At 42.0% G+C, this 23997-nt stretch overlaps 1 protein-coding gene across 3 annotated transcripts in view; it reads right to left on the minus strand.

The window, feature by feature from the left end:
- BTAF1 (B-TFIID TATA-box binding protein associated factor 1) overlaps window positions 1–23997 on the minus strand; it is a 105456-nt gene that overhangs the window by 52663 nt on the left and 28796 nt on the right. For all 3 annotated transcript variants that reach the window (XM_045024926.1, XM_045024928.1, XM_045024925.1), the window contains exons 9-19: window positions 19714–19803; window positions 17147–17242; window positions 16877–17053; window positions 16134–16274; window positions 15824–15948; window positions 9037–9157; window positions 8356–8460; window positions 7955–8104; window positions 6482–6624; window positions 6138–6312; window positions 5324–5527 (exon numbers count right to left, since the gene is read on the minus strand). In XM_045024926.1, the coding sequence (XP_044880861.1) occupies window positions 5324–5527; window positions 6138–6312; window positions 6482–6624; window positions 7955–8104; window positions 8356–8460; window positions 9037–9157; window positions 15824–15948; window positions 16134–16274; window positions 16877–17053; window positions 17147–17242; window positions 19714–19803 (1527 nt within the window). The remainder of the gene's footprint in view (window positions 1–5323; window positions 5528–6137; window positions 6313–6481; window positions 6625–7954; window positions 8105–8355; window positions 8461–9036; window positions 9158–15823; window positions 15949–16133; window positions 16275–16876; window positions 17054–17146; window positions 17243–19713; window positions 19804–23997) is intronic.

Here is a 23997-nt window from a genome sequence, read left to right on the forward strand (position 1 = left end):
GGATTCCCACTACATATATACCATATCAAAATACATTTTATATCCTGACTGAAGCTTTCTGTAGAATAAATATTTAATGTCACCCAGGTTTGTGATTTTTTTTTTTAAACCTACACTCAACTTCCATTGTTTTCTGTTTGACGGATTCGCACCCCCCACCCCCCAAAGTGTTTTACCTTACATCCCTCCAGTAGATTTTACCTTTCCTTCTCCCTTTCTAAATATCTCCCATCATTAATTTCTTTGTTTCTCCCCACTTTTGTTTGTCATTCCATTTCTCTCCATTCATGCCAATGGCTCCCTTCTCCCTGCCAGCTGACTTGCAGGACCCCTCTCCCATTATTCCTCATCTGGGAGGCAGATAAGTGGTTAGAAGGATACCACACAAATTCTGACTCCAAAGAGTGCTCTTCAGTATCTGCCTAACTCCCGCCAGTCAATTTTGCAGCAAGATGACTGGCAAAGTGGCACGTCACTGAAGCTTGGGGGAGAGTCTGGGAATTCCCTATATCTAAGTTGTCCTGTGCACAGCCAGAAATAGCCAGACATTTCACTGCTTGCCAGCATGGGCGTCTGAGAAAAAGAGACAGGCAAGAGGAGTTGTGCTGTCCAGCATACTTGGGGCAAGACATGCAATGCTGCAGTCACATGGAAGTTGAGCTGCTCCTCAGCTGACTTTGTAATAAAAGGATTGCAATGCTCCTGGAACACTCAAGATCTTTGATTTGACATGGGCCTTGTGTCTGCTATTTAATCAGAATTTGCTGACCTTACTATCCTGAAACTTGCTCCAGGCACACAGGTGGGTAGAGAGCAAGAGGAAATCTGGTAGGGACAGTGCTGCACCTACTCTGTGGTACAGAGCTCATGACTAGATGAAAATAGTAACATTGTTAATAATGAGAGCACACACAAGTGTTCACTAAATATTTGGGTTGCATTTGTAAAGAAGCAGAATGATCTATTCATATAGACCGAGGTGGCCAGCCTGAGAAGGAGCCAGAATTTACTAATGTACATTGCCAAAGAGCCACAGTAATAGGTCAACAGCCCCCCGCCTCCCCCATCAGCACCCCCCCCCCTGTCCCAGCACCTCCCAACCCCCCACCGATCAGCGCCTCCCCTTCCCTTCCCACACCTCCCGATCAGCTGTTTTGTGGCATGCAGGAGGCGGGGGGGGGGGAGAAGGACATGGCAGGCTCAGGGGAGGGGGAAGGAAGGAGTGGAGTGGGGGCAGGGCCTGAGCACTGAGCACCTCCCAGCACATTGGAAAGTTGGCGCCTGTAGCTCGAGCCCCAGAGTCGGCCTATACAAGGAGAGACAACTTCTGAAGAGCCACATGTGGCTCCGGAGCCACAGGTTGGCCACTCCTGTCAGAGAATGATGCAGTACTTTCCTGTCCATTAGTAACCAAGGAGGGTTAGACAACCTCTGCTAGGGATAAGTGTTTTTAAATCATCAGGCCTAGATAACTTGCACCCAAGAGTCCTATAAAAAGAGTTGGCTCAGGAAATCTGATTGCTGATGTTAATTTTTAAAACATCTTGGAATACCAGAAAAATTCCAGAAGCCTGGAAGAGTGCCAATGTGGTGCCAATATTAAAAAAGGGCAAACAAAAAACAAAAAAGACTTGGGTAGGTATAGGCTGGTTACCTGAACTTAATCCAGGGCAAAATAATGAAAAAGATGATATCAATTGAAAAATTAGGGACAGAAATATAATTAATGCCATTCAACTTTGTTTTATGGAGAAAAGATCTTGTCAAATGCACCCAATTTCATTATTTGAGATTACAAGTTTGGTTGATAAAGCTAACAGTGTAGATGTAATATACCTTGATTTAGTATTGTACAACATTCTGAAGAAGAATTTAGCACAACGGAATATCACTAAAGACACAGGTTAAATTGATTAAGAACTGAATGGTAGATCTCAAAAAGTAGTTGTCAATGGGGAAATCAATCATCATCATACAAGCATGTTTCTAATGAGGCTCTTCAGCTATCCGTTTGAGCCTAACATACTATTAACATTTTTGTCAGCGATCTGGAAGCAAATATAAAGTCACTGCCGATAAAATTTGTGGATAATACAAGGATTCATGCAGTGATAAATAATGAAGACAGGTTAGTCACACAGAGCAAGCTGGATCACTTGGTGATCTGCATCCTTTCACAGAGAATACATTTTAATGCAGCCAAATGCAAAGTGCTGCATTTCCTTGTTCCTGGATGCATGCCACACCTACAGAATGGTAGACTATCCTGGAAAGCAATAATTCTGAAGAGGATTTAGGAGTCACAGTGGACAGGCAACAACACGAGCTCCCAGCACGACACTGTGGCAAAAAGGGCAAACTAGCTTCTTGGCAATATTAACAGAGGAGCAGTGACTATGGAGTAGGAAGGTAATTTTACCTCTGTTTATGGCATTGGCAAAACTGATACTGGAATACATGTACAGCTCAGTTTGAAAAACTGGAGAGGGTTCAGAAAAGAACCAGAGGCCTGGAGAAAATTCCTTTGAGCTCTTTAATAATCTCACTCTGTTTAATACATCAAAAAGAAGAGAGGTGACTTGATTAGTGTCTAAGCACCTGCATGGGGAAAGAGTACTGCATACTAAAGGGCTCTAATTTAGCAGAGAAAGACATAAGAACCTATGGCTGGAAGCTGAAGCCAAAGAAATTAAAATTAGAATTAGGCATGATTTTTTGACAATGATTAAGCATTGGAACCACCAAGGGAGTGGTAGATTCTCCATCTCTTGGAATCTCCAGATCAAGACTGGATGATTTTCTGGAAAACATGCTTTAGTCAAACACAAGTTATTGGGCTCGACACAGGAGTAACAGTGAAATTTAACTGTCTGTGATATACAGGAGGTCAGACTAAATGATCTAATGGTCTCTTCTGGCCTTATACTCTTTGGAAAAAAAATCTTTATTATGCAAATCAATAAACAGCCTGATTAGTAGCTGATCTCAGACATGGATATCTGGATGGACGCGCGCACACAATGACCTTAAGATAGCACTTACAGTAGCAAAGGAGAGAAATTTTATGAGGCTTTTAAATTGTGTTACTGCCCAAATATGTATGATGTTAACCACAAATGCTTTATGAAAAACCCCTTTCAAGTGAAGTTTCCTTTATCCAGGATCATAAAGTCTACCACCATGTACTTATGTACAAAAATTATTGGGGGAGTGTGGGGGGGAAGAGAGAGAGATTGGAGAATGAAGCCTGGTCTGAGGTTTTTAAATGAAATCCTCAGAGTAATTAATATGTGAACATCTAACCAAAGCTATTGCATGTTTTTGTTCTTACTGTCCTCGTCCTCTCTTTACCAACCCACTAACAAAACAAAAAACAAGTTACTAGCCTGTTCTGTAACTGTTATACTTCGAGATGTGTTGCTTACATCCATTCCGCTTCAGGTGTGTGCATGCCTAGTGCACCAGAGTCACAGATTTTCTCCCCCTCCAAATAGTACCTTATGGGGCAGTGCAAGAGCCCTCTGCTGCTGAGTAATGGTATAAAAAGCAGAGCCACCACACAGCCCACTCAGTTTATTCCTACCTGACAGACTGATACAAAGGGGAAGAGAGGTGGACTGTGGAATGGATATATGAAATCTTAAAACAACAACAGTTACAGAACAGGTTAGTAAGTATTTTTCTTCTAAATGATTGCACATGTCCCACTTTAGATGGCTCACAAGCAGTTCAAATGGGAGGTGGGTTTCAGAGAGTCTATTTGAACAAGGACTGAAGAACTACTCATCCAACCGCGGCATCTTCTCTGGAATGCTGAGATACAGCGTAATGAGTAGTAAAACTCAGCACTGATGGCCAAGTTGCGGCTCTATAAAAGGACTGCTATTAGGTATCTAAGCCAAAAATGGTGTGGAAACTTCATGAGATCTTTTAAAGTGCGCTACCACCCTTCCAGAAGGGGGTACATTGCCAATCTCATATCACAGGAGTATGCAGGACAAAATCCTCCACAATTAAGATGACCTAAAAAAAGAAGATCTAGTTCTAGCAAGTACAAAACCAATACCCTTCTAACATAAAAAATATGGAGTCCCTCTTCATCCTTATGACAATGGGGCTTAAGAAAGAATGTCGTTCAGTATATGGTTTGATTGAGGTGGAATTCCAAAACTACTTTTGTCAGGAATTTTAGATGTAGATGTATGTATACATTTGTCCTCCAACTGTGTAAGAAGGGTCAGCCACCAATACTTTTAATTGTCACCCTTCTTGTGGAAGTCATAGCTACCAAAAGTGCTACTTTCAAAGAGATGCAGAAAAGAGCAGGACGCCACTGGTTCAAAGAGTGGATCCATCAACCTTGTTTGCACCAGACTTTAGTCCCAAGGAGGAATGGGATCCATGACCTAGGGATATGTCCAGACCTTTTATGAATCTAACTGACATTGGATTAGAATACACTGTGGCCTGCAACAACAGTATGTAAAGTGGAGACAACTGTGAGGGGAACCCTGATTGAACTAATCAATAGATCTTGTTGTTTCAGAGGGAACAAGTAGTCCAAAACATGATAGATAGCAGCCAGGACTGACAAATCACCCTTCTGTTTTGATTGTAATTAATTTTAAATGAAGCTTTTTAAAAAATTTTAAAAATCTTATTTACTTTACAAACAATAGTTTAGTTATATATTATAGACTTATAGAAAGAGACCTTCTAAAAACATTAAAATGTATTACTGGCACGCAAAACCTTAAATTAGAGTGAATATATTAAGACTTGGCACACCACTTCTGAAAAGGTTGCCGACCCCTGCTTTATACCATCATGTTCAGGGCACATGTACCACCCTGACAGGCTCTGCTAAGAGAAAAATCTCTGGCTCTGGTGCACTGGGTGTGCACACATCCAAGATGGAATGAACATATGCAATCAAAGAAAAAAAACAAACACTTACCCTTCCTCAGAAACCTTGATTTGCATATTTCCTATCAACCTCAATTACATTTGACTGCACATGTTCTTAAAAGTGTTGACCTAAAAGGATTTTGATAGTGAATCCAGTAGGTGAGCTTAAAATGGTGCCTCTAATTTTGTAAGATATATATTTCAATGGAAAAAATATCATGCTGCTAATCTTTTGATTCATCTTCTTCTGTGCACATATAATGAACATCCATGTCTTATCTTATGCCTGAGAAAGTGCCCAGTCAAGTCACAATATATGTCTGGACTTCTAAAAACTATTGCAATTCTTCAGCATTATTACATAGCACATTGAAAATTATGACTAGAGGCTACCTCTTCATTCAGATTTACTCACCAGTTCATTAGCTTGATCTATTGTAAACACACTGTAGTTTACTCTATTCCCAATGTCAATGTGTGCATCAGCTAGTGAGGAAATGAGCTGTTTACATTCATTCTGCATTCGTGTAAAAGGAACAGCAATTTCATCATAATAGAGCTGCTCAGAAAGGACTCCAAGTAAGCGTGGCTGCACAGAAAGGGCCACAGCTTTACATTCCTAAAACAGAACAAGTCAATCAATTCAGATCTTCAAGGGTTCATACTGGTTATTTCGTTCAATTAAGATTAAGGAACAAAATTGAACTCTGCTAATAAATTAGACGTTCTGGAACAAAATTTAAAGCTTTTAACATGGCAAGATGTAAAGCGACAAAAATGAAGATGTGCATACAAACTTCAGTATACCATGAAAACAGTTAATCGTCAACATTTTATGAAAATTCAGCATCAGTACTGTATTAATGGAAAAGTTTTTCCAAGTAGGTTTAACACCCAATTTTACATAGATGAGGATAAATTTACTAAACAAGAATAAAATCACAACAAAAGGAAAGCTAGTATATATTTATGCAGAAAACATTGATATTAAAAAACAGTTAAGTATCCCTCTAGAGTCCATATTTGTAGAACTCAAAACACATTCACTGAACCACATAGTTGCCTTTTAGCCAACTTGAAAATAATTCAGAATCATTCTATACCATGGCTTCACCTGTCAGATTTCATCATTTAACAGTAAGTATAAAAATACAGTATTAGCCTTAACAGAAACTGTTTTGATTCATTTAGTAAATCATATTTCATTTTTGCTGTAAAAAGCATCCTACCTTTTGCAAGGCAGCCCACTCACAGATTACTAACGCAACACTAATCCTCTGCAAGGCAGATTTTGAATTCAAATGGAACAGCAGTAGCTGAGCTAGAGATTCAGCTGGCTTTATTTCTTGAGGTACGGTATTTACACTTGGATCACAAATACAGCAGCAAAGTGCTCCTAACAACCTTGACCAAAGAAGAAAAAAAAAGTGTTATAGTAACATTCTCCCTCCTTGGTTCATACTTTAAAGACAAAGTTAAATGTCTCAGATAAAGTTAGATTTTAGCAAAAAATTTACAAATAACTTTAGATTATGTATGGTTTTTCTTTCTTTCATATTTTCCTCAAACTGACTTTGCTGCCATCACCCGGGCTCGCATAACAACATAATCCCTGGTTGCCAGATCTTCTGTAATGCTGTCTGCACCAGCAATATACTCCTGTATCACTTCTTTGTTCTGGGTTTGACCTTGACGCAGCTTGCCACCTGCTTTTTCCTATGGAATATAAATACAGAAGAGGTTTATTTAGTGGTAAGAAATCTTCTCTGGTTTGCTTTCCAAAGTTTTCTGTATTTCAGATAAAAAAATTCACATTTCCATATTAAATTGTAATTGTTTTATACAATGATGTGACAAATATCCACACCAGATTTGATTGTACTTTAATACAGGATCTCTGAATCACTTTGACAGAGACTTCTAAAGGTGCTTCAGTCATGGATAGATGACTATAGGCTAATGCTGCACTGCTAAATGTGTGGCCTGGTTTGAATATTAACTAGCTTATCTAATCCAATATGGTGCTAGACTTCCAGTTTGAATCTGAGGCCAAAACAAGTAGAAAAGAAAAAACACCATATGACAGTTTCTCATGAGTAAAGTAATCCTGAGAAAGCTGACTCAGTTCTGCAAACAGAAGTTGGAGAAATGATACACATAGGTACTATAAAACAGATATGAAAACATGTTGAAATAAGAAGTATTTAGAACCTTATAAAACAGTAGAGGGTTTACAAGGAGCACAGTGCATCGTTTGATCCATCCACAGATGGGTACGGGTACACTACAGCAGCGCAGAGGCATAGACACTTCCTACATCGATGTAAGCAACCTCAACACAAACACCCCTGTAACATCAACTCTTCGAGAGGTGGTAGCTAGGTCAACTGAAGACTCCTTCCATCAACCTAACTGCATCTACACCAGGGGTTAGGTTGACCTAACTATAGTGCACTGAGCGCAAAACTTTTCATAGCCCTGAGTGAAAAGTTTTAGGTATAGACCAGGTCTAAGGAGTATTTATTAGATGGAGAATTAGAGTATCTGCCAGACAGGCTCAGAGGCATTATTGAGTGAACTAATGTTTAAATTACTTTTAGTTAAACAGCTTCTACTAAACTGCACAATAGGCTTTATTACATACATTTGTATTTTAGAGAGAGAAAGAAAGAAACCGTGCCATATTTGTAATAATAGCATCAAAACTTACCAAAAGAAATTGTCATTTTAAAGTTCTTATACAGGGCCAAGTTGTGCCATTTAGTTACTGGCTTGTGTCAGAGTGATGCAAAACTGTACTACTACAAGTGGAACCCCAGTGGGACTGTATTTCCTTGAACGGCCACATACACAAGTAGTGGGACTGCCCTGCAGGCTGCTGTGGGGATTCATAGTTCTACTTATGTGGTAATAATGGCCACAGAGTCTTGGCGCTAATAGCACTCTCCTTCCTTTCTATACAGGCCAGTCACAGTATTGTTACAGCATCTCAGTAATCACTGGTTTCCTTGATTTCCCACAAAGGTTTTAAAAATCATTTTTTTACCTTTGATCTGGCTTTTACTTCTAGCAACATATTTAAATCAATAGGCAAGTGAGAAGGCTGCATCATTAAGCAGAGCCAGGCTCCCATCCATGGACAAGCCGCTGCTACCACGTATTGTACTGATGCTTTGTTTAACAGTTCCAGCCACACCTTGAGGGAGAGGGAAAAAAAACAAAAACACATTTGTGTACATTAGAAATATGTATCATGGTATCTATGCAAACATTTGATCAACATGACATCCAAGATCTAGGAACAGTTAGCAGTATAGCATGTTGTACTGCTATACATTTATACACCATGCAATTATGTAGGCTGAAGGTCATGCATCTGACAAAGGGTGGCACATAAAAGAGTCAGACTTATGAACAAGAGAGCATAGTCATAAGCTAAATAAATACCTTGTGAATAAGGTCCAGAATATCTTGGCTGCTTTCTAAAATACAAAACTGAAAAATGTGCCTCAACATATCTTGCAGAATCGGAGTTAGCCAGGCTGAAGAACTCTGAAACAGGGATATAATGAGTGTGAGAAAATTCCAACATATAATGTAATTTAAACATAATATTTTAGGTTCTCACTATTAAAGTGGCACCCACCTCTACACAGAGCAGAAGTAGGCCACAAATGTTTTCCACATAACTTTTAAGAGTTATCAAGTGACCCAAAGACCATGCACAAACTACTTCTGTATTGTAATTGGTAAGCGATACACCTCTACCCTGCTATAACGTGAACCGATATAACATGGGTTCACATATAGTGCGGTAGCAGTGGGGCTCCGGCGGTGCTTTAAAGGGCCCGGGGCTCCGGCTGCTGCGGGAAGCCCAGGGCCCTTTAAAATCACTGCTGGAGCCCTGCTGCTGCTACCCGGGGGCTGCGGCAGCTGGGCTTGCCGGCGATTTAAAGGGCCTGGGCTCGCCACAGCAGCTGGAGCCCAGAGCTCTTTAAAATCACCACCGGAGCCCTGCTGCCCCTACCCCGATATAATGGCATTTCAGCTATAATGCGATAGGGATTTTTGGCTCCCCATGACCGCATTATAGCGGGGTAGAGATGTTTTATAATTATTAGTTCTTACCTGGTCTTGGGTAGATAACAGCGTAAATAAAGTTTCCAATGCTGCTTTTCGAACAGATGATATAGTATGATGCAAGAATGGCCATACACGTGGGACCAAAATGGTGAGTGATTGCTGGATACTGGTACATTTTGGAGGGTGAGGGAGGTGTAAGAGAAAGGGGGGAATAAAAAAAAGAAAAAAGAAAAAGTAAGTTCAATCTATTTATATACAGTTATAATATTTAGTTAAAAGGGACTTTTCTGAAGGAAAAATAGAAAAGTAACACTGTGTATTCCCCAGGCCATGTTAAGTGCAGGATCAAGTTATAGCTCAACTACAATGATCAAAATAAATGGTTTGAGTTGTGGTTTTTTTGTTTGTTTTTTGTTTGTTTGTTTTTAAAAGCGTGTTTACTTATTAATGGCAAAATTCAGAAGCTTGCCCAAATTAGTAAGGCCTACTGTAACCTTATCCTTAATTACTATGGGTTCTTCCACATCCCCCTTTCCCACCTCCACCCCAACCAAGCACATACATAGAAATAAGCACATTTCATTTTAAGGTCAGTCAATTTTTTCACTGTCATCAGTTAGGCAGTAAGGATGAAACTTTCTTAGCTAACTCCTTGTGCCTGAGAATTAAAATAGTTATTACACATGAACTCATCGGCGATACCACCTTCCATGCAATGGGGTGAATTACAAAATTTCTGCCTTCAGTCTGAATTTTCCTGCTTGAGATTTTAACATTGGCACGAACATTATGAGAATATACTAAAATAGAGATAGTTTTCATAATTTATGAGAACCTTTGACCAAGGCATCTCATTGATGATTCTTGAAAGATTTAATATCATAATTCTATCTAGAGAAAGGAACTTAAGTGATTTATTGTCTTCACCAAAGCCCCAAGGTGAAATATTTCTTCACTTTATTGTTGTGGAAAAGTTAACTGCTGTAGTCCTGACTATTGGATAAGCATAACTAACCTTTTAAAGGGAAACAAAATCAGTTACTGCAGTAAATCTAAACAAATCAAAAGCCTGTATACTCAAAACAAAGAGGCAAATATTTATTATTAATAAAACCACTGATTAATCCAAACAAATGTTTTACCAATGCTTTGTCTTTAAAGGGCAGTTATTTACAGCTATTAAAGGGTTATTATTGTCCTACAAATAAACAGCACATACACACGATTGTGAGATGGTAAGAGACAGAAGCAGAAGACAATGGAGGACTTGGAAGGAAAAAATTATAAGGAAGGGAAAACAAAACAGGAGGAGGAAGAGGAATATTAGAGATGGAGAAGGGGATTTTATTTTTAGATATTCAATTTAGCTCCCAAGATAAGGATAAGGATATAGAGTTAAATCCTCCAATAGGAAAATCTTTTTTCCACAGAAAAGCTCCATTCAAAAACAGAGATTCACAATGGGTCTGCATCCTTTGTCAATGTAAAAGCCCCCACTGACTTTTAGTGGTGTGGGGCAACCACTAAATTGCAATATGCACACTACACTACAGTGAATTAAAAACACTTTGATTGAAGCTCTTTGTTACTGTTGTAAAAAAAAAAAAAATCAAACTCCTAGAGTTCATATGGGGCTTCCCCATAAATTCCACTGAGTTACTGCACATCATGAAAAACAGATTATACACCCAAGAAGTGGTACAAATTCCAGAGTCACACCCTTGTGTAGCCAAGCTCTGACTAAAAAGGTATCAAAAGGATAGATGGGTCTCCACTTCTAATACTGGCATTAATGAACTTGCTGTTTAAGTAAGTGAGGGTCAGAGGTTGAGTGAACACAGTTTTCCTCGGTCTTGATTTACACTTTTTCATTTCCTATTTCTAGCAAAAAACCTTGGCCCTCTACTAAAGTTGTCTCCCACACATCAGCAGGTGAAAGGGGAATCAGCAGCAGGACATGCTACTTGAAAACGGAAGACTGAGAATTCCACTTAGTTTCATGTTTAGAATATTCCCAAAAGTCTCTTTATGAAGTTATGTAAACTAGATTATACCTATAGAGTCAGATAATACATACAAAATGGAAAAGTAGGTGAACCCAAACCAATACAGAAGTGTTATAATACATGGCAGTAAAGTCACATGTCATGCATTAAATTGTTAATACAGTTGAACCCTGTTATGTCGCCGGCCTAGGGGTTTGCCAAAAATAGTCCAGATAACCGATGATCGAGATAAACCCCTATCCACCCCCCCCTGAACTCCCCTGCCCTCTCTCCAACACCCCCTCCCTGCCCCCTTACCGCGGTGCCTGCACATGGCTGGATCCGGCGAAGCGGGACGGGGACCCGGAGCCGGGCAGCCAAAGAAGCGGGACCCGGTAAGCGGGCCGGGCGGCAGGCGAAGCGGGACCGGGTAAGCGGGGCAGGCGGGCGGGCGGCAGGCGAAGCGGGGACCGGGTAAGCGGGGCCGGGCGGGCGGGGACGGGCAGGGACCGGGTATGCGGGGCCGGGCGGGCGGCGAAGCGGAGCCGGGCGGGCGGCGAAGCGGGGACCGGCGAAGCGGAGCCGGGGGGGGGGGGGGGGGCGGCAGGCGAAGCGGGGACCAGGTATGCGGGGCCGTGCAGGCGGGCGGGGACGGGCAGGGACCGGATATGCGGGGCCGTGCAGGCGGGCGGGGACGGGCCGGGACCGGATATGCGGGGCCGTGCAGGCGGGCAGGGACGGGCAGGGACCGGATATGCGGGGCCGGGCGGGCGGCGAAGCGGAGCCGGGCGGGCAGCGAAGCGGGGACCAGCGAAGCGGAGCCGGGCCGGGGGGCGGCAGGCGAAGCGGGGACCAGGTATGCGGGGCCGGGCGGGCGGCGAAGCGGAGCCGGGCGGACGGGCGGGCGGCGGCGAAGCGGAGCCGGGTGGCAGGCGAAGCGGGGACCGGGTATGCGGGGCCGGGCGGGGACGGGCAGGGACCGGGTATGCGGGGCCGGGTGGCTGGGGACACGGTGGGTCGGGGATGCGGGGAGCCGGGCGGCTGGGGACGCGGGGAGCGGGCGGCTGGGGAGCCGGGCGGCTGGGGACGCGGGGCGCGGGCGGCTGGGGCCCCGGGCGGCTGGGGACGCGGGGTCCGGGGGGCCGGGGAACCGGGCGGCTGGGGACGCGGGGAGCGGGCGGCTGGGGAACCGGGCGGCTGGGGACGCGGGGAGCGGGCGGCTGGGGACCCGCGCGGCTGGGGACACGGGGAGCGGGCGGCTGGGGAACCGCGCGGCTGGGGACGCGGGGAGCGGGCGGCTGGGGAACCGCGCGGCTGGGGACGCGGGGAGCGGGCGGCTGGGGAACCGCGCGGCTGGGGACGCGGGGAGCGGGCGGCTGGGGAACCGCGCGGCTGGAGAGCCGGGGAGCGGGCGGCTGGGGACACGGTGGGTCAGGGACGCGGGGAGCCGGGCTCGAGATATTAGGGTTCGGGGAATCGACATAAGGGATGAGAAACTCATAAGACAAAGAGGGAGTTTGGCGGTTCCACTTGTAAAACCTCGACTTAATAGGGTTGGCAAGTTAACCGAGGTCGAGATAAATGGGTTCGACTGTAGTTAAATTTTAACTTGTACAATAAACTGGTTTGTTGTGGCTTTTAAAATGCAAAAACTACATTTTTTAACCTTCATGTCCCATCCCAGCTCCCAAAATAGCTAAAGTGATTTACTCTTCTAATGGTAATTCAAGTTTCTACATCACAGTGAAATTTCAAAACTTAGGGTTGCTGGAAAGAAAGGAGTTGCAGAATAGCTTAAGTGAAAGATAAAAAATTAAATAAATAAAAATCTAAAGGACAAGAGCCATATAATACACAGACAAAAAAAAAACCCTCAGATCAGAGAGAAAGGAAAAATCCAAAAGGCTTAGTATTACTTTCAAAGGTCATTATGATGTAACTTGAACCCTTGGATTTAATTCATTCACAGTAGCTTCTCAAAGAATCTCTCTACTTTGATTTCCTAAAGTACTTAATTATTTGTTTCTGCACTGCAAATAATAAACTATAGGCCTCAATGTAAGATTACTGTAAGTAAAAGCGGCAGTGGTCAGAGCACATCAGCTGTCTAGCCATTATCAAGTATTTTGTAGCCATCACAGCAAAGGAAAATTAAGGAGAGAGATGAACGAGGATACTAAATTGTTACAGGAAACTCCTTTATGCATAAAGGATGGCATGGAAGAACACATGAAGGTGCTTATGAGAAAAATCTGAACAGGCAAAGAAGATTGGCATTTTTGGTGAAAGAGAGGTGGGCCTCAATAGTGGATAAGTAATGATACCTAGGGCAGGACTAGGCGATAAAGGAACATAAAGGTGAACCTGAGTAGTGCGTTTGATGCAGTGAAAAATGGGCAAGCTAGGAGAGGGGTGCTAAGGGTGGATGGGGACATGGCTGAGCTACAAGTCAAGATAATCTTTGCAGCAGTGTTTTGAATGTATTTTAAAGGGTGCAAGATAACATTTGGGAAGAACAGAGAGGCCGTGACAAGCCCCGATTGGGCATCTGCCCCACACTGGCCCATAAGGGGTTAATAGAGCCATAGGGAGGCTGTACAGAAGGCAGCCAATCACAGAAGGGCTTACAGGAGCAGCCAATCAGGGCCGGGCAGGCCCATATAAGAAGAGCTGCAGTACAGAGCAGGTTTAGTCACTCCCTGGAGCTTAAGGAGGGAGGAGGACTGGCTGCCTTGCAGGTGGAGGGCACCAAGCACCCTGGACATGTAGTGCTGCAGGCACTTTTATACCCCAATTTTATAGGGAGAGTCCTAATTTTTGGGTCTTTTTCTCATATAGGCTCCCATTACCCCCCACCCCCGTCCTGATTTTTCCACTCTTGCTGTCTGGTCGCCCTAACAGGCGGAGACCCAGGGAGCTAAAGGCAGCACCTGGCAGGTTGCAGGGATTTGCAAGCTAAGGCCCTGAGGCAAGGGCAAAGAGGGTGATGGGGGCGCGGGGAAGTGGTCCAGGGAGAGAAGTCAGAGGGGATGCAGCAAGTGGCAGCCACTCACAGGGTCCCTAGGCCAGGACCCAGAGTAGTGGGCAGGCCTGGGTCCCCCCGACCCCCACTTGCCACCGAGGAAGTGGCTGGACTGAAGGACTGTGAAACTGTCACCCAGAAGTGGGGGGAACACCAAGTGTGGCACAGCCATGTGGCTGTGCCATGAAGAGGCGCCATAGTCCTGGGAGTGACATGGGTCCCTGGAGCAGAAGTGATGGTGGTGAGACATCACCAGAAGAAGGTGCACTGGTGTACAGCACTAGTCCCCAGGACAGCCAGCAGGAGGCACCACAGTGATGGACCAAACCTCATCACACAAGCCCAGACAGTAGATGAGAGCCACGTCAAGAGTTTTACTTGTATGAATTGATCATAAAGGCTGGCTCTGAAGGCCTTGTCTACATGAAGGACATTGATCAGCATAGCTATTCCAGAATAATTCCCATGTCTGGACATTATTCTGGAATAATGTCATTTATTTTAAAATAGCGTGCAGAGAGCAATTCCAAAAATAACTCAATTATGCCTGAAGAGCTACTGCAGAATGGCTATTCCAGAATAGCCATGCTACTCAATTCCCCAATGTAAACAAGCCCGTAGACTTAGGGCAGGAAGAGACAATATTTAGACATGCAGCAGCGTAGAAATGGCTCAGTCAAAGACAACACCCAGATTGAGTGACAGTGAGAATGGTGGTGGTGTTCACAGTGACCAAGAAAGCGAAGAGAAGATTTTGGGGAAAAAACCTAAGAGCTTGAAATCCCTTTAAATTTTCTTTTTTTCCTGCTGACAGCATTTTAAAGCAGTATTTTTGCCCTCTCTCTCTCCACCCCCCGCCAGTTAAAAAGGGCCATGACAGTATAGCTAAATACATTTGGAGATAGTGGAGACCAAACAAAACCAACTATTAAATAATGGATTAGTGTCTTAAAAAATGCATCTCCCTGATGCATGAGTAGGGATGATAAAAATATAGTGAGATGTTCTCATCCTTTACAAAGATGCACACTGGTAACATTTAATCAGATAGACAAGACAACTAGAGGAGACAGATAAGAGAAAAAAAATGGAGAAAAGAGGGGACAAGGGTAAGTTTACTCAATGTCTGCCTAAGCTTTAAGTTAAAGTTTCAGTATGCAAAGTCAGGTGGGGTTTTTTTGTGTGTGTGTTTTGTTTGTTTGGTTTTTGGGGGGGGGGGGGGGCGGCGTGAATTCCGTTTACTGAACAGAAGTAAACATGGATTTGTCCAGTTTGTTCTATTTACTTGCTTCTTTGCATCAATGATACAGCCAGTGGTTCTGTGAATAACCTTTTGCTTGGGGTCTGACCCCAAAGCCCTTGGATGTGTGTTGCATCTGTGTAACTCTCCCATTATAGTCAACAAGTTTCGTGTATGTGAAGTCTGCAGGATGGGGCAGTTTACTGCAGGATAACAGTTCCCACTTAGCACAACAGAAATAATTAAAGGTCATGCATAAGTAGCAGCTATTGCTTTTTAACTTTTAATTTCTTAACAAAGACTGGTGCTAAATAGTGACAAAGTGAGTTAAATTTTGGTACTAGTTTATTAGTGTGTCCTAAAAAAGAAAGTGCACTGCCCTTTAACAGCCTTCAACCAACTTACAAAATTTGTCCTCAAATTTATACCAGCATCCATTTACTGCAGAATGATAACTTCCCAACATTATGCATTATCTCCTCCATATAAAGTGTAATTTGCTATGAATTTAGATTATTCCAATATGAACTGCTTCAGTAACAAATGCTTAGATCTGCCTCTTAAGTAGTAGCTGGAAAGAGGTACCTGCATTTTTGGACCTGAGGATAAGTTAGAAGAGAGGAAAGAAGGATCATGATGCTGTTTGTAGAAGCTGTCAGATCATCCAATTCCAGAAGGGCATCCCACAATGTATTAAGAATAAAGGGCACCTAGAGGAATAAGCACAAGGGGAGAAGTTATTTATTTTTTCTCTCTTTGTGTAAGATAAGTCAGTCTTCTTTATAACAAAATGAGGAATTAAAAATTTGTATACTGCACTATAATACTGCTTTCTTGTTCAGAGCCAAGATGAACTTTTCAAAGTCAAAATGTAGAAAATAAGTCAGTCATTCACCTTTTGCGATTGAAGATGAACAAGGCTTTCCACTACTGGTACTAAAGATGCTGCAGCAACAGCTCGGACATCGTCATCCAGGTCTTGGAGACCTTCAATTATTGCAGGCAAGACTTTAGGCAATAAAGTATTAATCATATCCTAAAAAACAAGTTTAATTCATAAATTGAATAAGGAAGCATTTATTAAACTGAATATCTTTTCAAAATCTCAGAGAGAGTCTTCTTCCTTCTCTTTTGAAAAGCCAAGTAAAAATAAATAAATAAATTAAAAAACCCAAAACCAACCACCCCTTCCTTCCGCCCCCCCCCCCCAAACCGCAGTTTAGTCAGATAAACAGAAACAGCAACCATTCTGAATAGTTAAAAAGTTACCACTCATGAAGGAAAGCTAATCTAGCTTATAAATTAGAGTGAATTTGTCCTACAAATATGCCTCAGTCAGAACCTGCAGTACACTTTTGTTATTCCACTATTAGAACCTCTAATCGGTTGTCTTCAGTTGTACCAAGCCATAGTGTTTTACCAGAGGGGGGAAAAGATTCACCACTAGATATGGTTTCATTTAATATGCCATATATTTTAAACGTGTCAGCATCAAATTCATATGCCACCTTCTACTCTCTTCACTCCTGTTTCTGGACTTTTACAATAAGTCTCTGTGAAAGCAAAATTTTTCTAGTGTTAGTGAATTTGAATAGAAAAAAAAAACCACCCCAAAAACAACCACAGAAGGTGATTTACCTGACGAACTGCCAAAGCATACTTTATTCCTAGCAGACCGCCATGTCTCACTTCCCACTGATCTTGTGTAAGCAACTTCAGGAGAATATCCACAGTTTTATGAACTCCAGTCTCATTCATATGTTTCAATACTACTCCCAAAGTCTGAGCACAAGTCTCACGTACTGGTGCTACAACCTAGGACATAGTGAATAATGGACATAAATCAAAGCATTTCTACATAAAGTCTGACATGGAAATAGATTAGCAAGTCTAAGAGTTGACACTTACTTCATCTGAAACAAAGTCTCCAAATCTGTCTAATGCAAACACACAAAGGAGTCTAATAACTAAGTCTTCCAGCCATTCCTGATGCTGCTGAGCCATCTGTTTAAAAAAAAAAAAAGGAAATTAAATACCATTTGCTAAACTAGTTCATAGAAAGATTCTCAAGATTCTTTTGCTTTATCTAAATTCATACTGAGAAGATTGTATCACAATAGTTAATCCTGTAACTAATTGTGTATCTGCATTACAAGCAGATTTCCTACCCCCCTCCCCCAATCACTTAAGTCTCCAGTAGTGACATTAATCCACTGTATGGAGGGGCAGCACAAGGTCACAAGCACCGCTTAAGTCTTGCACAGAAGTTGAGCAGCAGGCCTACAAGTGCAGCAACTGTGCATGTGCACCACTCTGTGCTGATGAAAGGGTCTCCACATGGGCCCCAAATGGGTATCTTATGGCAGGTCTTTGTGACATGTAGATATCGGAACCATAGTGATTCCACAACTGGGTATAGGGCACAGTCTTGGACTCTAGCCCTGGGTTTGGAAAGAGGTTGGCTTCATTTCATCAGTACCTCTGTGCTCTACCCATATAGCACTTGAACACTCAAGCTTTTATGGGGCTGAACCATATATGAAGGGTTAAGTGGTAACATCAAAAATTTCTTTTCGGTGGTGGGAGGAGAGCCAAACCAGCATTTAGGAACTTTTCCCTTATCCAAATAAGAAGTGAACTACTTGGAAATTTTTGCCTCACTTTTAGAACTGGAAACATCAGCCAAGATTCATTGATTTTAATCTGAACAAACAAACTACTTGGGCAATACAAGCACACTGCAGATATTAAACAATCTTTTCCTTCTCCGCATTCGTCAAGGTGAGCAAATTGTGTCACTATGCGGATGTTGTTAAAAAAAAGGACAGCTGTAACAACTGATATTTTATGCGCTCATCTAGTTACTAGGTCCAGTTTTGTTACTATATACCCATCTCTAATGTGTATTCATACTTCTAAATATTATTAAATTTTAGAAAATCTTATGACTTGCAAACACTAAGTAATGCCCATTCCCTACTATACAAGTCAGTTACTGAACCTTGTAATAGTAGTTTGAACACATTTACAAATAAAAGTCTAAAATAAACCATCCAGTATTGTTTTAGTCTAAGAAAAGAGAGAGAATGAAAGCAGTCAATTTCTGCTAAGCCCTGTGCTAGTTAAGGTTTCCTCCATCTCTATTTAGACTAAGCAGTAAGTCAAGTTCACTAGACTCTAGAGACTGAACACTATACAAATACTAAAAGACATTACCAAAACCACCTTCACCTCAAAAGTCCCCTTGAATTATCAGCTCTCCACCACTCCCCCCAAAAGCTATCACTTTAATATTCATGAAATTTATGTAGTTTTATTGCTATACTTGTTTACTTTATTCTTCCCAGTTCTGACAATGAATTGCAATCTCCATCGGACAAGTGCATTTTCAAACAAGAAAAGAACTAAAGACTATACAATTTAGAATTCTGTCAATGGCTAAATATTTAGGTTTGTGTTCTCCCATCCTTAGTCACAAGAAATATTCTGCAAAAAAGTTCCAATGGGACAAATTCATCCTTCCATGGATGCAAAAAGGAGAGATGGCAGCTTGTACCTCTCTACCCACCTCAGTCCCCCCTCACAGGGTAATGGGCTCCCAGTGCCGGGCAGGGCAGTCCAACTTGCATTTCTATGGCAATGGCCTCTCTGGGCCACCGCAATGGTGCAGAATTGCTGAGCTGTAAAAGTATGTCTCTCACATGTGCCCTTACCCCAAGGAAAAAAACAAACAAAAAAAAAACCCAACAAAAAACCCTGAACATCCTCTACAGCACGGGCTCTTATAGACCTGACTACGTTCCACTTGTTCTGCAATTGGGGTGAGGCATTGATGCCTTCCTTACAGTCTCTTTTGCAACAGCCAGCTCAGAGGATTGTAGGGCAACTATGTGAAGAAGGGTGGCAGAAGTTATCAGGTATTTCTAAAAAACTTACTAAGGGCTACTATATCAATACCCACTCAAGTGCTTTTTTTAAATAAATGGAGACTGCCTTCTAAATACTTCTTCCTGGTTTAGTCATCCAAAGCAAGCCAATGGAATCAGCTTCCCTATTAAAAAGCATTATACAACTTGCTTTATAATCTAAAAGCCATTTTAGCTAAATTAGGTTTATTAAATTAGCCAAACTTTTTTAAGCTGTAGAATTTGCCTTGTCACAACTTTGGAACATATTGATTCCAATACTTTCTAATGGCAAAGCTGATTCTTGAAATCCAAGTTTGCACTCAATTGTCAATGCAGAGGCGCTTTGTTCAATTTTTTTTTTTTTTAAACCAAAGGTGATTTACATTTTGTCATTAGATTACTCCTTTTACAGCCACTCCCACACTCCTAAATTGCCTCTATCATCTGTGTATCTCAATTTTAGTATTTGAAGAGAAGAGTTCTGCAGGTTGCAAAAGAAGCTACACTTTAATAGTGCTTGGCCTGTATTTCAATAAGCTGGTTATCACCATCAACTTCTAATTTTACCTCTTCTACAGTACTGTCTCCCATTTTGCCACCACTTTTCCCATGTGCTTTAAGTATTTCCCTCAGCGCAGTGCCCGCACCATGCCGAACCTAAAACATGCAAAAGGGGGAATAAAAATCAGATCAATTATTTTTTTTAACATCTAGAAATGCTCAGTATCAATTGAAGAAGTTGGAAAACATTCAAATATAAATTGCTTTTCCTTCCAGTAACAAGTTTTGAATGCTACAGATTTGGTGACATTTTATAACATTTACACATACGTAAGAAGTTTCTAGGCAAAGGTGATGGAAAGCAGTAATGAGATTTCCCTGATCGTCCCTAGAAGTCTTCAGTGTTTCTAGAAAGTCTGATTATGGAGAAGTGTGTCATTTTTATTAGGTTTTAATTTTCTGTGTTATGAGTGCCAGATAATTCTCAGAAGAGGTTCATTCAGAGACAAGTAGAGTTATTATACCAAAGCTCCTTTACTGATGCTGGATGAAGTTTTACAGTGATCGCGCAAAATCTTCCTAACCATATAAAGGGATTGCAATATTTCTTAGTAGATTAAAAGCAGCAAGCATCTCACGGCAGGTAAATGTGGGTTACTTAAACATAATTTTGTTTATCCTAAGATAGCATTATATAGGCTCTTGGATGCCTGCATAATAGTCAAGACAGATCTTCCCTCCACCTCCACAAACATTCTAATCTTAATTATCACTGCCTTAGCATCCACTAGACCCCTCTCAGTCAGTTCCTAAGTTTTTACTGTTAAACAATGAGGCAGAATACAGAGCCACACAAGTCATCCCTTAGAATAGCAAATTATAGGTGAGAGTTAGGGGCTAACAACAATCTGAAATACAGGCACTGGAGATCAAAATCCAGAACTAAAGAATCTTTCATTAACACTAAAACCAAGTATTAGCACCAGTACAGTAGGCTATGTGAGCTCCACATGCGATTAGTGGTGGAGACAGAGACATGGATCTAAAATAAAATAGTAATTAAAAAAAAAGTCCTGCTCCCCAAGGAATCAATTCACTGGTGGTGGCTTGCAACAATCAGTCTTCTAGGCTCTGATGGTCTTCATGGTTCTGTTAACCAAAGCAAGAACCGATGGAGATCCAAATCCCTTAAAAATGCTCTGGGAAGTCAGTATGTGACAATATAAATGATTCACTATGACTCCATCTGTACATGCATATCAGCTTGCATAGCAAAGTTAAGGAGCTATGTCAAACAGCTGTATTAATGAACAGAGGTATTAAAATTTACCTTTCAGGTAAATAAGAATAAAATATTCCCTCAATGGTCTGGGAAGCCATTCAGCCCTAAATTCTGAGAGGTTACATGAAAGGCAGGAGTGAAGATTCCCAAAGCCTTATGTTTCAATCCTAATGTATAGATGCTGAATGCACCAAAGTGTGTAGTTCTATATAGAGCCAAATGACAAGGTATTGAGGCAGAGACTACACTCACCATTTTTAAATCTGTAGTTTCATTACTGAAAATATTTTGAAAGTTATAAAAACAAGTAATTATTAGGATTTTTTTTTGTCTGAAATGCAAGTTATTCTCTCCAGATTGTTTTTTATATATATATTCTCATGGAGTCAACCTCTGGAAAGATCTGCCCACCTTCAAGAAGATATGGAAGTATCTGTGCAGATTTTTTCTTCCCAGCTATACGTCCAAGTAGAAACACCCAAATAGATTTCAGACAGTCAATTCAGAAAACAGGAAAGAAAAATACAGGAGATATCATATTGGCAGTTTAATTCCTATGAAAATGCTAATTTGAAGGTAGCACAAAACTGTCAGATTCTTGGGTGGAGTGTATTTATCAATTCAGAGTAAGGATCAGATCTTCAGCTGCCTTAAATTGGCATAGCTCCATTTTTACATCAGCTGAGGATCCTGGCACAAAGTCTCTACGAAATAACAAATAGGAGCTTCAAAAGAAAAGTAAAATGGAAGAAAGAGGAGCCAGAAAAAGAAGTTTGGGGGGGGGGACCCAAAAAACACACACAACTTTTGCCTTCCTTTATTCTTATGTCTCCTCTTTTCTTCTCAGTAAATAAGATTAAAAACAGGATACACTCCCTCCAGCAAACTAGAAGCCACCACAAAACAAAAATGAAGTCCAGTTTCTGCTGACTAGAAAGGGGAATGAAAAAAATGTATCTTTGTATGTACATTTTATAATATTCTACATAGGTGTGATACAGGAACCTAGGATTAGATTGGTTACAGGAGTCAGACTGAAAGATGCCTGGAGGATGTATGAATAGAGTTGCCTTTGTAATTTATTACGGGCTTGGCTACGCTTGCGAGTTGGAGCGCAATAAAGGAGCCCCGTGAGCACTAGCTCACTCCCCGTCCACACTGGCAAGGCATGTAGAGTGCTCTGACTCTGCGGCTAGAGCGCTTCTGGTACTCCACCTCGGCGAGAGGAACAACATTTGCTGCGCCCCCGCTGGAGCACTGTGGCGCCAGTGTGAACGAGGTTTTGCATTACCTCGTCATTGTTTTGAAACACTGCAGGAATGCAGAAGTGCCTTTTGAAAGCTCCGTTTCTGACAGCTGGCTGCTTACTTGCTTCCAGACAAATCAACCATTGGTGGGTGGATGGGTGGGGGCATGTGTAAGAAAGAAGGGGGTCTGCTGCTGTCTGAACTTACAAGACAGCATGCTGACATGCTTTCAGCCCCACAAAAACCCACTCTCTCCCCTACATACACACAACACACTCCCTGTCACACTCCACCCCACCCCAACCCCATTTGGGAAGCACGTTGCAATCACTTGCATGCTGAGATAGCGGCCCATAATGCACTGCTCCCAACGCTGTTATAGTCCAAGCCTTCACAACCTCCTCCAGCAAGGAGTTCCACAAGTTGACTGTAAGCTGTGTGAAGAACTGCCTTTTATTTGTTTTAAACCTGCTGCCCATTAATTTCTTTTGGTGGCCCCTAGTTCTTGTATTATGGGAACAAGTAAATAACTTTTCCTTATTTACTTTCTCCACATCACTCATGATTTTATATAACTATCATATCCCCCCTTAGTCTCCTCTTTTCCAAGCTGAAAAGTCCTAGCCTCTTTAATCTGTCTTCATATGGGACCTGTTCCAAACCCCTAGTCATTTTAGTTGCCCTTCTCTGAACCTTTTCTAATGCCAGTATATCTTTTTTGAGATGAGACCACCACATCTGTAAGCAGTATTCAAGATGTGGGCGTACCATGGATTTATATTCTCCATTCCTTTTTTAATGATTCTTAACACCCTGTTTGCTTTTTTGACCGCCACTGCACACTGCGTGGATGTCCTCAGAAAACTATCCATGATGACTCCAAGATCTTTTTCCTGATTCATTGTAGCTAAATTAGCCCCCCCCCCCCCCCATCATATTGTATGTACAGTTGGGGTTATTTTTCCCCCGATGTGCATTACTTTATATTTATCCACATGAAATTTCATTTGCCATTTTGTTATTTCACAAAACAAAGTGATTGGACCTTTTTTGAAGTTCTTCACAGTCTGCTTTGGTCTTAACTATCTTGAGCAGTTTAGTATCATCTGCAAACTTTGCACCTCACCTTTTATCCCTTTCTCTAGGTCATTTATGAATAAGTTGAATAGAATTGGTCCTAGGACTGACCCTTGGGGAACACCACTAGTTACCCCTCTCCATTCTGAGAGTTTACCATTTATTCCTACCCTTTGTTCCTGTCTTTTAACCAGTTCTCAATCCATGAAAGGACCTTCCCTTTTATCCCATGATAACTTAATTTATGCAAGTCCAGTGGAGGGCAACAAAAACGATTGAGGGCTGGAGCACATGACTTATGAGGAGAGGCTGAGGGAACTGGGATTGTTTAGTCTGCAGAAGAGAAGAATGAGGGGGGGATTTTATAGCTGCTTTCAACTACACCTCTACCCCAATATAACACTGCCCTCGGAAGCCAAAAAAAATCTTACCACATTATAAGTGAAACCGCTTTATATCGAACTTGCTTTCATCAGCCAGAGCGCACAGCCCTGCCCCCCTGGAGCACTGCTTTACCGCGTTGTATCCAAATTCGTGTTATATCGGGTCACGTTATATTGGGGTAGAGGTGTATTGAACTTGCTGTGGCCTTTGACAGACACAGATCCCCAGCTCTCTGATTCCCCAGCTAGTTTTCAGAGCTCTTACAACCCCTACTCTAGGCTGAGGGGCCAGCATGGCGGCAGCTGTGACCACAGCAGGTCTGAGTTACACAGTGGCTACCCCCAGGCTGTTTGCAGCCAT

This window comes from Mauremys mutica, chromosome 7 (assembly GCF_020497125.1).
Source record: "Mauremys mutica isolate MM-2020 ecotype Southern chromosome 7, ASM2049712v1, whole genome shotgun sequence".
Lineage (NCBI taxonomy): Eukaryota > Metazoa > Chordata > Testudines > Geoemydidae > Mauremys > Mauremys mutica.